Source organism: Rhinopithecus bieti, unplaced genomic scaffold, assembly GCF_001698545.2.
Source record: "Rhinopithecus bieti isolate Rb0 unplaced genomic scaffold, ASM169854v2 scaffold_11964, whole genome shotgun sequence".
Taxonomy (NCBI): Eukaryota; Metazoa; Chordata; class Mammalia; order Primates; family Cercopithecidae; genus Rhinopithecus; species Rhinopithecus bieti.
Window position 1 is genome coordinate 5,122,979 of NW_016807677.1, and position 14,539 is coordinate 5,137,517.

At 40.2% G+C, this 14,539-nt stretch overlaps 1 protein-coding gene and 1 pseudogene across 2 annotated transcripts in view; one reads left to right on the forward strand and one right to left on the reverse strand.

Annotated features, from left to right (window-relative positions):
• Nucleotides 1-14,539, forward strand: part of ZW10 (zw10 kinetochore protein) — a 41,324-nt gene that overhangs the window by 1,301 nt on the left and 25,484 nt on the right. For both annotated transcript variants that reach the window (XM_017883251.1, XM_017883252.1), the window contains exons 2-7: nt 3,492-3,626; nt 11,264-11,365; nt 11,590-11,667; nt 11,812-11,971; nt 13,463-13,615; nt 14,328-14,516. In XM_017883251.1, the coding sequence (XP_017738740.1) occupies nt 3,492-3,626; nt 11,264-11,365; nt 11,590-11,667; nt 11,812-11,971; nt 13,463-13,615; nt 14,328-14,516 (817 nt within the window). The remainder of the gene's footprint in view (nt 1-3,491; nt 3,627-11,263; nt 11,366-11,589; nt 11,668-11,811; nt 11,972-13,462; nt 13,616-14,327; nt 14,517-14,539) is intronic.
• On the reverse strand, nt 2,576-2,805 carry LOC108536470 (cytochrome c oxidase subunit 7A-related protein, mitochondrial pseudogene; annotated as a pseudogene).

Below are 14,539 nucleotides of genomic sequence, written 5' to 3' on the forward strand. Positions count from 1 at the left end.
AATTTTGTGTATTTGAGTCAAGTAGGGTTTCAAGGGGGCAAGTTTGGCACACACAATAAAGACACAGGTATAACTCTTCCTAACAGCTCTTGATTTTACAAAAGTAGTTTCCTGAATTTTAAGTAGTCATATCCCTGACATCTCTTCTTTAATATGGCTTTCAGATTTTTCACCACTGTTTAATGTGATGGAAAGAAGACAGATTTTTAAGCTACTGTAGCATGGCAAGCTACCCTAGCTCCTATGTGTTCTGAACCCAACGTGCCTTTCTTTCCTTTCACTAGTTTCCTTTACCAACTTGGATCTTCAGCCAATTGAAAATTACTTTCTCTGCTGTCCCCTCTTTTTTTGATCCCATATTTTGCTTATGTTGCCATTTTTCCATCTTTACCTGTAGTATTTCTACCCATTTTTCAAGTTCCATTTCAAATGTCTCCTGCATAAAAAAAAGTCTTTATCTTCCCTCAGGGAGAGGGGATCTCTTTCTCATTTGTGCCCCTGGAAGGCTTTGTAACTTTGTTGCTGTGTTACATTTCAGTCCTGTATTCTTGTTGCTCAAGTATATGGTATCTTTACTACCTAGGAATTTGAGGGCAAGCAATTCGTTTTTTTCAAATTCATGTATTTATTCCACTGTCAAAAGAAATAATAATTTAACAAACTTAGCCAGGCGTGGTGTTGTGCACCTGTAATCCCAGCTACTCTGGAGGCTGAGGCAGGAGGATTGCTTGAACCTGTGAGGTTGAGGTTGCAGTGAGCCGAGATTGCGCCACTGCGTTCCAGCCTGAGGGACAGAGTGAGACTCCATCTCAAAAAGAGAGAGAAAAAAATCAATTTAAAGTTATAACATTTTTAAAAGATAAAGGAGAATTTGTGGCACAGCTGCATTAACAAAACAAAGACACCAATCTAAAGTGCAACACTAAACAGGTGTTCTCTCTTCCCATGGTGGAATAAATATACACAATTACACGTAAAATTTCACTGAAGATATGAGATTTGGCAAATAACCCTTTGAAATGAACCACCCAAGGAATCGAGGCAGGCTAAAAATTATTTCTTTTAAAATTTTACTGCAAGATGGAACCCCACTCCCTGTTCTACCCCTCCCCCCCAGGTGAGTACTGACTCAAACCCCTCATTTTATGTGCATGGCCTTGGCTTCTGTCTTCTTTCCTCAGCCACATCCAAATCCAGAGAGGCTTCTGTACCCTATGCTCAAAAATGCAACCTTGGCTAGGTGCGGTGGCTCACGCCTGTAATCCCAGCACTTTGGGAGGCCAAGGCGGGTAGATAACCTGAGGTCAGGAGTTCCAGATCAGTCTGGCCAACATGGTGAAACTTCTTCTCTACTAAAAATACAAAAATTAGCTGGGTGTGGTGGTGGGCGCCTGTAATCCCAGCTACTGTGGAGGCTGAGGCAGGAGAATCGCTTGAACCCAGGAAGTGGAGGTTGTAGTGATGTGAGATTGCTCCACTGCACTCCAGCCTGGGTGACAGAGTGAGACTCTGTCTCAAAAAAAAAAAAAAAAAATTGCCTCCTCAAGTGCCTGAGGTCTAGAACCTCCAGGGAAATCAGGAGCACAAACACAGAGTGCAGCATCATTTCTTTTTTTTTTTTCTTTTTGAGGTGGTCTCTCTCTTGCTCTGTCGCCCAGGCTGGAGTGCAGTGGTGAGATCTTGGCTCACTGCAATCTCTGCTTTCTGGATTCAAGTGATTCTCCTGCCTCAGCCTCCCAAGTAGCTGGGACTACAGGCACCCACCACCACGCCTGGCTAATTTTTTTGTATTTTAGTAGAGATGGGTTTGCACCATGTTGGCCAGGCTGGTCTTGAACTCCTGACCTCAAGTGATCTACCTGCCTTGGCTTCCCAAAGTGCTGGGATTACAGGTGTGAGCCACAATGCCGGGATGCATCATTTCTTTAAACAATGGCTTTAATTGTTGAATGAGCTCTGACAAGCCATATGCATTTCATAAGCAAGCCAAAATACTGTCTTCATAACTTTCTGTTTTTCTTGGAAACATGTATCATCCAAGTAAAAAAAAAAAACAACAACAAAAAAAATTAGGCTGGCCACGGTGGCTCACACCTATAATCCCAGCACTTTCAGAGGCTGAGGTGGGTGGATCACCAGAGGTCAGGAGTTCGAGACCAGCCTGGCTAACATGATGAAACCCTGTCTACTAAAAATACAAAAATTAGCTGGGCATGGTGGAGCATGCCTGTTATCCCAGCTACTTGGGAGGCTGAGGCAGAAGAATCGCTTGTACCCGGAAGGTGGAGGTTGCAGTGAGCCAAGATTCCACCACTGTACTCCAGCCTGGATCACAGAACGAGACTCCATCTCAAAAAAAAAAAAAAAAAAAAAAAAAAAAAAAAAAAATTAAAAAAAAAAATGAAAAAGATAATTCAAACGGTTTATGCCAAAAAGCAAACCAGTCCTTATTTGTTTTGGCGCAAGCTCATTTCTTTTGGGGCTGTGAAGCCACGTAGAGGGTGATCAGGCAGTATCCCGCCCATAGTCAGCACCATGGTGGTCCAGTATAGCATTTGGTCAGGGAATCCTCATTTCAGGTGGATGGGCACATCATCAGCTTTCTGGAGAAACTTCTTCAGCTCTGGAACTTTGTTTTTCCTAGCAAAATTATATGCAGTGGAATCAGGTCAGCTTAGTTGGTATGGCAAATATGATAGGTGGTGCTTCTGTGGAAACCACAGGCTTTAATCCCTGTGGGCTATAGGCCTCTGAAATCCATGCTCCCACCAACTTGAACATGAAGCCACTAAATTTGTAGTACATGATGCCTGGAGTCCAGCTTCCCACATCTACTGCCTTCACTACCTCCCCAGAGAAGGAGCCATAATTTATTCTTGTATCTTTCAAGGTATTGAATAATTCAATACACAGTATTCAGTACTTTGTTTAAGTTAGTTTGCGTTAAAGGAGATGATGAAACTCAAATCAATGTAGGGTTTTAAGATCAGGCCATAACATGTTATAGGCAAGAAAATAGAAATTGAGATATATAGATTATGGGTAATTTATCCATTTATTTTCTTTTCTATTAGATTTATCATTAAAATTGGTGACCACAGTCTGATATAGTTCAATATGAGAACTTCTGACTCCACCTTTCTCTTTTCTAGCAATTGTACAACTCTTGGGCACTGTTGGGGTTTGGTGATCATAGTCTTTTTTTTTAATTAATGTTTTAATCGACCAGTAATAGTTGTACATATTCTTGGAGTACATAGTGATGTTTGATATTGTTGTCTTCTTTCACCCGAATAGTGTTATGAGACCCCTCATGGTGGGAGAAATGTGTTTTTGAAAGAAACTCATTGGCTGGAAGGAAAGTGAATGGTTGTGAGCAATTGGCAAGAAGGATCTAACATGGAAAATGCCTCGTGGAAGATGAATATATTTTTATCAGAGTTTTTTACTCATTTCATTGTCTTTTATTGTAATTCTGTTTTGTATTTTAGGGTGAGGTGTGCAATATGATTAGCAAGAAGTACAGTGAATTCCTGCCTAGCATGCAGAGTGCGCAGGGCCTGATTACCCAGGTGGATAAGCTATCTGAAGACATCGACCTGCTGAAATCCAGGATAGAGAGTGAGGTAAGGATAAGTTGTTACATTGGGTAGGTTTGTAGGGAGGTGGTTCAGCTTCCTGATTCCTAAGACAGCTTAATTGTGTACAACTTTTTAAACCCTCACTTTTCTGTTTGGTAAATGGTGATTGAACTAAATGATTGTAGGGTGACTTCAATTCTGAAATAGAAGTATTTTCCAGAAGTGTAATTTAAATAACTTATTTTTTATGGAAGAAAATTTGACCAGGCCCGGTGCATCACGCCTGTAACCCCAGCACTTTGTGGTGGCCAAAGCGAGTGGATCAGTCTGTTATTTTGCACCTCTGGCACAGTACAAAAAATATCCCCAGAGTGTATTTGTAATTAGTTGATTGATTAGGGAGTCAGTATCAATAGTGCAATATTAGACTGTGCTATTAGAAATGAAGTGTCTGGAACAAGACAGTAATTGGCTTTCTGTACCTTTTGCTGGCCACATCCTGGCTGTTGGAATTCATTTAGTTTTGGTTGTTGTATTTTGAAAGATGGCTGGTCTGGATGAGAAGGTTTAGCCCTGAACACTGTACCATTTGAAGAACTGTGAAATAAACTGGGGATGTAAACATCTTGGGAAGAAACACTTTCAATATTTGAAGCTCTGTCATATGGGAGAAATATTCAAATTTATGGTTGGTAATAGAGAATTTTTTTCAATAGGTGTATGTTAGAAGTTTATTCAGGCATTTGGTGTATTTATTGTGCACTTAAAAGGTGCCGGGTACTGTGATAGTTGCTGAATAAGAATGTTTTTTATTTCAAGGTGTGAATCTCATACCTGATAATAATAGTGTGACATAACAATAAATAGGAGTAATACAGTTAGAGAGAGGAGATATAGCTAAGGATGGCTTACTATAGGAAATGACATCCAAACCAAGACGGGAAGTGATAGGCAACAGGGGAAGGAAGAGTGTTGTAAGTAGCCATAAATGTTAATTGTAGGCAGAGGCATGGAGGTAATGGAGAGAGGTCACTTTTGGGGAGCTACAAGTATTGCATAAGACAAGTGTTTAGAGATTGTGGTGGGAAGGAACATAAGATGAATTAGAAAGGTAAGCAAAGACCTTGCATATCAGGTTAGTAGTAACATGATAAAGTTAGTGTGGACGTTATCTTGATGGCACTGTGGAACCCGTAGAGGTTTTTAAGCAAGAGAGTGACATCAGATTTGAATTTCAGGAATTCTATTCTGCTTGCAGTTTGAAGAAAGAACTTGAGGGAAATGAGTCCAGGATATGAGAAGGCAGTTAAAATATTCAGAGGCAGTTAAAATAATTGAGGAAAAAAAGGGTGGTGATTTGCCCTAAAGTCAGTGGCAGTGGGGATGGAGAAAAATTGATGGATCCTAGTGACATTTCAGAGAGGATATTTGGGACTTGTTGATGTGGGGAGTGAAGGATGTAGGAGTCAAGGATAACTGGGGAACTAGGTCATGGTTTCATTCCATTCACTGAGACAGTCTAGAGAAAGAGCAGGTTTTTGTGAGAGATTTGAGGAGTTTAAATTTAAGGTGCCTATGGGATATCAAATGAACTTTCACAGACAGTTGGATTATATTAAGGTGAAGGCTAGACTGTTGTAAAAAAAAAAACCATAAATAAAAAGAGATACCTTGAAATGCAGTGGCTCAAACAAGATACTTAAAAATCATAGTACTTTAGTAAGCAGGCTGATTCTACAATCTAGGGCCCAGCTATTCTAGCATAGTGTGTGTCAAGAATTGAAGGGGATCTAGGATTTTAACTTTCTTGAAAGTCAGTAAGTTAGCCTGCTAAAGTTTCATGGATTTTGTTTTTACATTTTTTTTGAGACGCACTCTTACTCTGTTGCCCAGGCTGGAGTGCAGTGGTGTGATCTAGGTTCATTGCAACCTCTGGCTCCTGGGTTCAAGCAATTCTCCTGTGTCAGCCTCCTGAGTAGCTGGGATTACAGGCATGTGCCATCATGCCTGGCTAATTTTTGTATTTTTAGTAGAGATAGGGTTTCATCATGTTGGCCAGAGTGGTCTCAAACTCCTGGCCTCAAGTAATCCACCCACCTCTGCCTCTCAAAGTAACTGGGATTACAGGCGTGAGCCACTGCACCCGGCCTCATGGATTTTTTTTTTTTTAATTTTTAAAAATTAAAAAAAAAAATTCTTGTTTTTTATTTTTTTGAGACAGTTTCACTCTGTTGCCCATGGCACAGTCATGGCTCACTGCAGCCTCAACCTCCTGGGCTCAGTTGATTATCTCACCCCACCCTCCCGGGTAGCTGGGACTACAGGTACAAGCCACCACGCCCAGCTAAATTTTTTTGTAGAGACAGGGTCTCACAATGTTGCCCAGGCTGGTCTTGAACTTCTGGGCTCAAGCAATTCTCCTTCTTCAGCCTCACAAAGTGCTGGGATTACAGGCTTGAGTTACCATTCCTGGAAAGTTTCATGGATTTTTGTAGAAGACATGAGTCTCCTTGGTGTGAGATGAAGGACAGTTTATTACTTACAGCAGTTTCAGCATTTTTGCATCAGTTGCCCAGTCCTGCTTCCTGTAGGACATTGTGCAGTGGATTGCTTTATATTAATAGAAAAGGACTCCTGAGTTTAAGGAACCTGAATCTTTTTAATGGGTAGCAAGCATACCTCCCTTTTGCTTTGGAGGGAGACACCATCTCTGTCTTCCAAGGCTGTTTACTATATAGACGTTCTTGAAAAGATAGCCCAGAACTAAAGACAGTAATTGCCTTGCTTGTAAGATGGTGCAAATATGTGAGAGACCTCTAGAGAATTGTCTTTCAAAAGTCTGTAGAACAGCAGTTTTGGCAGTACCTGATAGCTTATTAGAAATGCAGGATCTCAGGCCTCAATCTAGACCCACTGAATCAGAATCTGCATTTTACTTAGAGTCACTGAGTGATATGTATATGCATTACAGTTTGAGAAGTATTGCTCTTAGGGTTTTGTCATTATTTACGTGATTCAATCTGGTCTCTTCTGGTATCCAGGTCATAGCTGGAGATAAAGGGAAAAGAGAGGGCATGTAGGGGCCACATCTATTTTCTTAGGACTCAGAGTTGGAAATGGTACACATTACTATTGTTAGTAATTGGTAAGATCTTAGACATGGTCTCACCCAACTGTGAAGGAGGCTAAAATATATAATCTGGTTGGGTGCTATTAATATGGAAAAAAGAAGAATGGATTTTAGTGGACAGTTTCCACATCATCTTACCCATATACATGTTTGGAGGTGAGGAAAATAATGTGGACTTGAGATAGCAGCACTTAGTAATTGAAGCCATGGGAATGGACAAGATTGCCCAGAAAGAGTATATAAAGCAGGGTTTCTCACCCTTGTCACTATTGATGTTTTGGGCTGGATAATTCTTTGTTGTGGAGGTCTGTCCTGTACATCGTATCGTGTTAGCAGTATCCCTGGCCTCTGTTCGCTAGATGTGAATAGAACTCTCTCATGGTGACAACCAGTGGCAGCCACTGTCTTCAGACATTGCCACATGTCCCTGGTTGAGGGTGGGGCAAAATCACTTCCTGTTAAAAACCACTGGTTTGGAATAAGAAGACAATCAGGAAGAAAGGAGTATCAATATATATGGAGTGGTCAGAAAATGAAGCTCCCAAAAGAAAGTGAAAAAGGAAGGGCTAGAGAACTAAGAGGAAAATCGGTAGAGAATGATATCATGGAACTAAGGGAAAGAATGTTTCAGAAGGAAGGAAAGTTAACACAGTACTGTTAAATACATTTCAGTCAACAACAGACCACATATACAGGTGTGGTCCCGTGAGATTATAGTGGAGTTCCTGTCACCTATTGATAATCCTGACTTCATAGGGCTAGGCTAATGTGCGTGTTTGTGCCTTAGTGTTTAACAGGAAAGTTTACAAAGTTAAAACAAAAAATTTAAAATAGAAAAAAGCTTATAGAAGACAAATATAAATAAACTATTTTTACTACAAACCACTGCTCAAGGAAATAAGAGAGGACACAAACAAATGGAAAAACATTCCATTCTCATGGATAGGAAGAATCAGTATCATGAAAATGGCCATAAGCAATTTATAGATTCAATGCTGGTCCATCAAACTACCATTGACATTCTTCACAGAATTAGAAAAAAACTGTTTTAGTTTTCATATAGAATCAAAGAAGACCCATATAGACAAAACAATCCTAAACAAAAAGAACAAAGCTGGAGGCATCACACTACCTGACTTCAAACTATATTACAAGGCTACAGTAACCAAAACAGCATGGTACTGATACCAAAACAGACATATAGACCAATGGAGCAGAACGGAGGCCTCAGAAATAACACCACACTTCTACAACCATCTGATCTTTGACAAACCTGACAAAAACAAGCAATGGGGAAAGAATCTCCTATTCAGTAAAATGGTGCTGGGAAAACTGTTTAGCCATATGCAGAAAACTGAAACCAGATCCCTTCCTTATACCTTATACAAAAATTAACTCAAGGTGGATTAAAGACTTAAATGTAAAACCCAAAACCATAAAAACCCCAGAAGAAAACCTGGGCAGTTCCATTCAGGACATAGGCATGGACAAAGACTTTGTGACAAAATGCTGGGCAGTTCCATTCAGGACATAGGCATGGACAAAGACTTTGTGACAAAAATGCCAAAAGCAACTGCAATAAAAGCCAAAATTGACAAATGGGATCTAATTAAACTAAAGAGCTTCTGCACAGCAAAAGAAACTATCATCAGAGTGAACAGGCAATCTACAGAATGGGAGAAAATTTTTGCAATCTACCCATCTGATAAAGGTCTAATATCCAGAATTTACAAGGAACTTAAACGTATTTATAAGAAAAAAACAACCCCATCAAAAAGTGGGCAAAGGATATGAACAGACACTTCTCAAAAGAAGACATTTATGTGGCCAACAAACATGAAAAAAAGCTCAACATCACTGAATCAGAGAAATGCAAATCAAAACCACAATGAGATACCATCTCATGCAAGTCAGAATAGCGATTATTAAAAAGTCAGGAAACAATAGATGCTGGAGAGGATGTGGAGAAATAGGAACGTTTTTACACTGTTGGTGGAAATGTAAATTAGTTCAGCCATTGTGGAAGACAGTATGCTGATTCCTCAAGGATCTGGAATCAGAAATACCATTTGACCCAGCAGTCCCATTACTGGGTATATACCCAAAGGAATATAAATCATTCTACTATAAAGACACATGCACACATATGTTTATTGCAGCATTGTTTACAATAGCAAAGACATGGAACCAACCCAAATGCCCATCACTGATAGACTGGATAAAGAAAATGTGGTACATATACACCATGGAATACTATGCAGCCATAAAAAGGAATGAGAGTATATCCTTTGCAGGTACATGGATGAAGCTGGAAGCCATCATCCTCAGCAAACTAACACAGGAGCAGAAAACTAGACACTGCATGTTCTCACTCATAAGTGGGAGTTGAACAATGAGAACACATGGACACAAAGAGGGGAACAACACACACCAGGGCCTGTTGGGGGGTGAGGGGTGAGGGTAGGGAACTTAGAAGACGGGTTAATAGGTGCAACAAACCACCATGGCACATCTATACTTGTGTAACAAACCTACATGTTCTGCACATGTATCCCATTTTTTTTTAGAAGAAATAAAACACACAAAATTTTTGTACAGCGTATAGTGTGTTTGCATTTTAAGCTGTGTTATTACAAGAGTCAAAATGTTAAAAAGTTTAGCTAGGTGCAGTGGCTCACACCTGTAATCCCAGCACTTTGGGAGGCTGAGGCAGGCAGATCACTTGAAGTCAGGAGTTCGAGACCAGCCTGGCCAACATGATAAAACCCCACCTCTACTGAAAATACAAAAATTAGCTGGGCGTGGTGGTGGACGCCTGTAATCCCAGCTACCTGGGTGGCTGAGGCAGGAGAATTGCTTGAACCCAGGAGGTGGCAGTTGCGGTGAGCCAAGATTGTGCCACTGCACTCCAGCTGGGTGACAGAGTGAGACTCCTCAAAAAAAAGAAAAAAAAGTTAAAAGTTTGTAAAGTAAAAATGTTATAGTAAGATAATGTTAATTTATTATTGAAGAAAGAAAATTTTTAAAAATAAATTTAGCGTTACCTAAATGTATGTTTATAAAGGTGGCAGTAGAGTACATTAATGTCCTAGGCCTTCACATTACCTCACCACTCACCCACTGACTCACTCAGAGCAACTTCTAGTCCTGCAACCTCCATTCATGGTAAGTGCCCTGTACAGGTGTACCATTTTTATGCTGTATTTTTACTGTGTTTTCTGTGTTTAGATACACAAATATTTACCATTGTGTAAGTGGTACACTGACATGCTGTATGGGTTTATAGCCTGGGAGCAATAGTTTTATGTAGCCTGGGTACATAGTAGGACATACCATCTAGGTTTGTGTAAGTACACTCTATGATGTTTGCATGACATCAAAATCACCTAACAATGCATTTCTCAGAATGTGTTCCCATTGTTAAGTGACACACGACTGTACTAGTAATGTATGCTTTGGATTTAGCAATGAGGAGTTTAGTGTTTTTTTGTTTTTTGTTTTTTTGGCAAGAACAGTTAGGAACCAGATCACAGTGAGGTATAGAGTGACTGAGAGGTGAGAATGTAAAGACAGTGAATATAGATCACTCTTTCAGGAAGCTGTTTGTGAGAGGGAGGAGAAAAATAAAGCAGTTGCTGAGCAATAGGGTGGTTGGTGAGGTGGAGGGAAATTTTTCCAAAAGATGGGAGAAATTTTAACATATTCAAATTTGATGGGATAAGCCATACACTTACAGGTATTCGGTCAATATATATTTCACGAATGAGTGAAGATAAATTAGGGAGAGGTTAATTGGAGATTTTAGGAGACAGGGAATAATTGATCATGTAAAGTCATTTGATAAGGTGGGACAGAATGAGAGGTAGATTCTGCCTCAATATTAAATCTTTCTGACAAGGTGCGGTGGCTCATGCCGGCAATCTCAGCACTTTGGGAGGCCAAGGTGGGCAGATTGCTTGAGTCCAGGAGTTCAAGACCAGCCTGGACAACATAGTGAAACTCCATCTTTATCACAAAATACAAAAATTAGCCAGGCATGGTGGTGCGTGCCTGTAGTTCTGGCTACTCAGCAGGGCTAAGGTGGGAGGATCACTTGATTCTAGGGAAGTTGAGGCTGCAGTGAGCTGAGATTGCACCACTGCGCTTCAACCTGGACAACAGAGTGAGACCCTGTTTCAATTAAAAAAAAAAATCCTAATAGAGCTGTCTGACTCTAAAATGAGTTATCACTTGGCAGTGGGGATACCTTTCTAGTAATCCAGGTGGATGAGCTCTCTGATGAAAGATACCTGTTTAAATTAAGAATAGATGGTGACTTGAGGATATTATGTTGAAAGAAATGGGTATTCTTGCAATAGGATAAAGGTTTGGACTAGTTGGACCTCTAGGGTATCTTCCTACTACATTCTGTGATTTTTATTCCAGTCTTAACTAGCATTTAAATTTCAACATGAATTATGTTGACCTAGTAAAGCTTATTGATTTGCTGAAAATGTTTTATTTCTTAGGTATGGTATAGCTTAAAAGTACTTGTCTTTGGTGTGTGAATTAGGTCTGCCGGGATCTTCATGTGTCAACTGGTGAATTTACAGACTTAAAGCAGCAGTTGGAAAGAGACTCAGTTGTCCTAAGTTTGCTTAAACAGTTGCAGGAGGTCAGTAAACTCAACGTGAACCTTAGTATTTTGGTGGTGGGAAGGTCTCATTATTCAATGGCTATCTCCTGACTATAATGAGTTTTTTTGTCTTCATATTTTCTTTTCTTCTTTTTTTTTTTAGAGGGGGGAGAGGGAGGGAAAGTGGGAGCATTTCTTAATATTTTAAAAGCAAACAGACTTGAAATAATTGGATGTATAAAATGCCATACTTAACTTTTCAGTTTTCCACTGCTATTGAAGAATATAATTGTGCATTAACAGAGAAGAAATATGTCACTGGTGCTCAGCATCTGGAAGAGGTACTAAATGCTTTCCCCAAAGCATGCGCAATAAGTGCTCTTCTTGTTTTCAGTAAATTTTGTATTATTTATCATTATGCAAATATATTCTAATTGCCCTGAGTCCAGATTGAATGTTTAACAGTGATTTCATTTCATTACCAGGCACAGAAATGCTTGAAGTTATTAAAATCCAGAAAATGCTTTGATTTAAAAATATTGAAATCTCTCAGCATGGAGCTCACAATACAAAAACAGAACATACTTTATCACCTTGGAGAAGAGTGGCAGAAGCTGATTGTATGGAAGCTCCCACCATCAAAAGGTGCTGCTGACCTCAGGTGGACTGCTTTGCTTCATCTGCCTGAACCAGTGTAGTGTCTGAATATACTCTACAGTTTTGTATTGGTAGATGAGGGTTCACTCATAATCTTCCATATCTGTATTGAGTGCTCATGTTAGCAAGATGCTTACTTAGGACCAGCTCATCTGAGTCCCTAAAGTGCCCTCACCTTGCTTCCCTTACATCCCTCTTAGCTGTCCCGTTCCCTAGAAATGTGAGAAAAGATGATAGGGTAGTTGGGGTCATGTGGTGAGAGTGTGCTAGAGGAGGTGGTAGCAATTTGCCACCACATTGTTTCCATTGCCTTGTAGGACGTGCTCATTCCTGACAGCCCTAATCCCAGCAGTTTATCTTGGCTGGAAAGTGTAGAGGAGCTATCTACCCTTTCTCTCTCTTGCTTAGGAAAGAAGATGAATCAGTAGGCCTGAGGGTAGAGGAGGGGTTTTGTTCAATTTCTTTCTAGTCCTTGGGGAAAATAATGAGCTAGGGAGTGCTTTGCAAGGTGAAGAAATGGGATTACTTCTGCCTTGGCTTTGATTTATGCTACTTGGCTCTCAGCCTTTCTGCCTGCCTCTGGGTATGAGCCCTCTTTGGTGTGTTGTTTGCCCTTAGAGTAAAACTTCAGAGGCTGTATTTAAAGGACATGCTATTGTACCTGGTGTATTTTCCAACATTGGATTTTGAAATTTAGTGTATTTCAGGAGAAACTGTCTCCCCTGTTCCCTTTCCTATATCCACTTTGGCCTACAAATTCATTATGTACTTATGTGTGTACATAGACACATGTACATATGTGTATGTATATCAGTATTTGAAGGGAGTTATCCGGAAAATTTTAGATTCTGTTCTCAAGTAGAATATTAGTTAAGAGAGGAGGGCAGGTGTGTTGAATTATTTGTTATAACACACCCTACTTGTTAAACTTGTTTGGCAGAAAGAACATAGAAAGTAAGGTCTGTGAAACTAGGACCTCATTTTTTTTTTGAAACAGGGTCTCGCTCTGTCACCCAGGCTGGAGTGCAGTAGCTCAAGCATAGTTCACTGCAGTCTCAAACTCCCGGGCTGAAGCGATCCTCCTGCCTCAGCCCCACCTACTTCTCCCACCCTGCCCCCAGTAGCTGTGACCACAGGTGCGTGCTACCATGCCTGATGAATTTTTAAATTTTTTATTAGAGACAGGGTCTCACTCCGTTGCTCAGGCTGGTCTTGAACTCCTGGGCTCAAGTGATTCTCCCACCTCGGCCTCCCAATGTGCTGGGATTACAGACATGAGTCCCCTCACCTGACCTCAAAAAGGCATTTCCTTTTTTAAAGTGATGCCAAGGACATGTATGTCATAATTCATATTTGGTTGCATTAGGAGTATATTGTAATAGAACTGCATTGGAAATATCAGAGAATGAACTCTGAGGAATAGAAGTGGGAACATCTCATATTGGTGAGACAGCTGATGTTTTTCTTCCTTTTTCTTAGATACCAGCAGTTTGGAATCTTACCTACAAACTGAACTTCATTTATACACTGAACAATCACACAAAGAGGAGAAGACCCCTATGCCACCCATCAGTTCTGTCCTCTTGGCATTTTCTGTTCTTGGAGAACTACACAGCAAGCTTAAATCATTTGGTAAGGCGTGCTACTTTGTTTCATTTACACAAAATCTCCTAAGGCCCAGTATTAAAGGGAAGACAGAAAAGATGATAAAATATTCTCTGGAGAATATTAATATAGGGTTTGGCCTCTTGATTCATGAAAGGGAATTGTCATAAATATTATCCTTTTTATTAAGGGATTGGGTTTTTTTTTATTTAACTGTTCCTATTTTATTTGGTTTTGAATAATTTAAATAAAATCTGTAGACAATCTGGGAAACTTCAGTGGTAAAACCTACACTGCATAATGGTTGGTGTATAATGTCATGGTATATGTATTTTGGTTGTTAGGTTCAAAGATTCATATTTTTTTTTGACAGGTTTACTTTTTAGAAGTTTTTTTTTTTTTTTTTTAGATGGAGTTGCGCTTTTGTCACCTAGGCTGGACTGCGATGGCATGATCTCAGCTTACTGCAACCTCTACCTCCTGGGTTCAGGCAATTGTCCTGCCTCAGCCTCCCGAGTAGCTGGGATTACAGGCGCCTGCCACCACGCCCGGCTAATTTTTGTATTTTTAGTAGAGATGGGATCTCACCATGTTGGCCAGGCTGGTATTGAACTCCTGGCCTCAGATGATCCACCTGCCTCGGCCTGCCAAAGTGCTGGGATTACAGATGTGAGCCACTGTGCCTGGCCTAGAAGTGTCTTACAGTGATTTTTTGGTGAATGTTCATATGATTTTTCAGGTCAGATGCTGCTGAAGTATATCCTTAGGCCTCTGGCATCTTGTCCATCCCTTCACGCTGTGATAGAAAGCCAGCCTAACATAGTTATTCGTTTTGAATCTATAATGACTAACTTGGAATATCCATCACCATCTGAAGTTTTTACAAAGATCAGACTGGTACTAGAAGTGCTCCAGAAACAGCTTCTAGGTATGTATCTCCAAGGCAGTGTT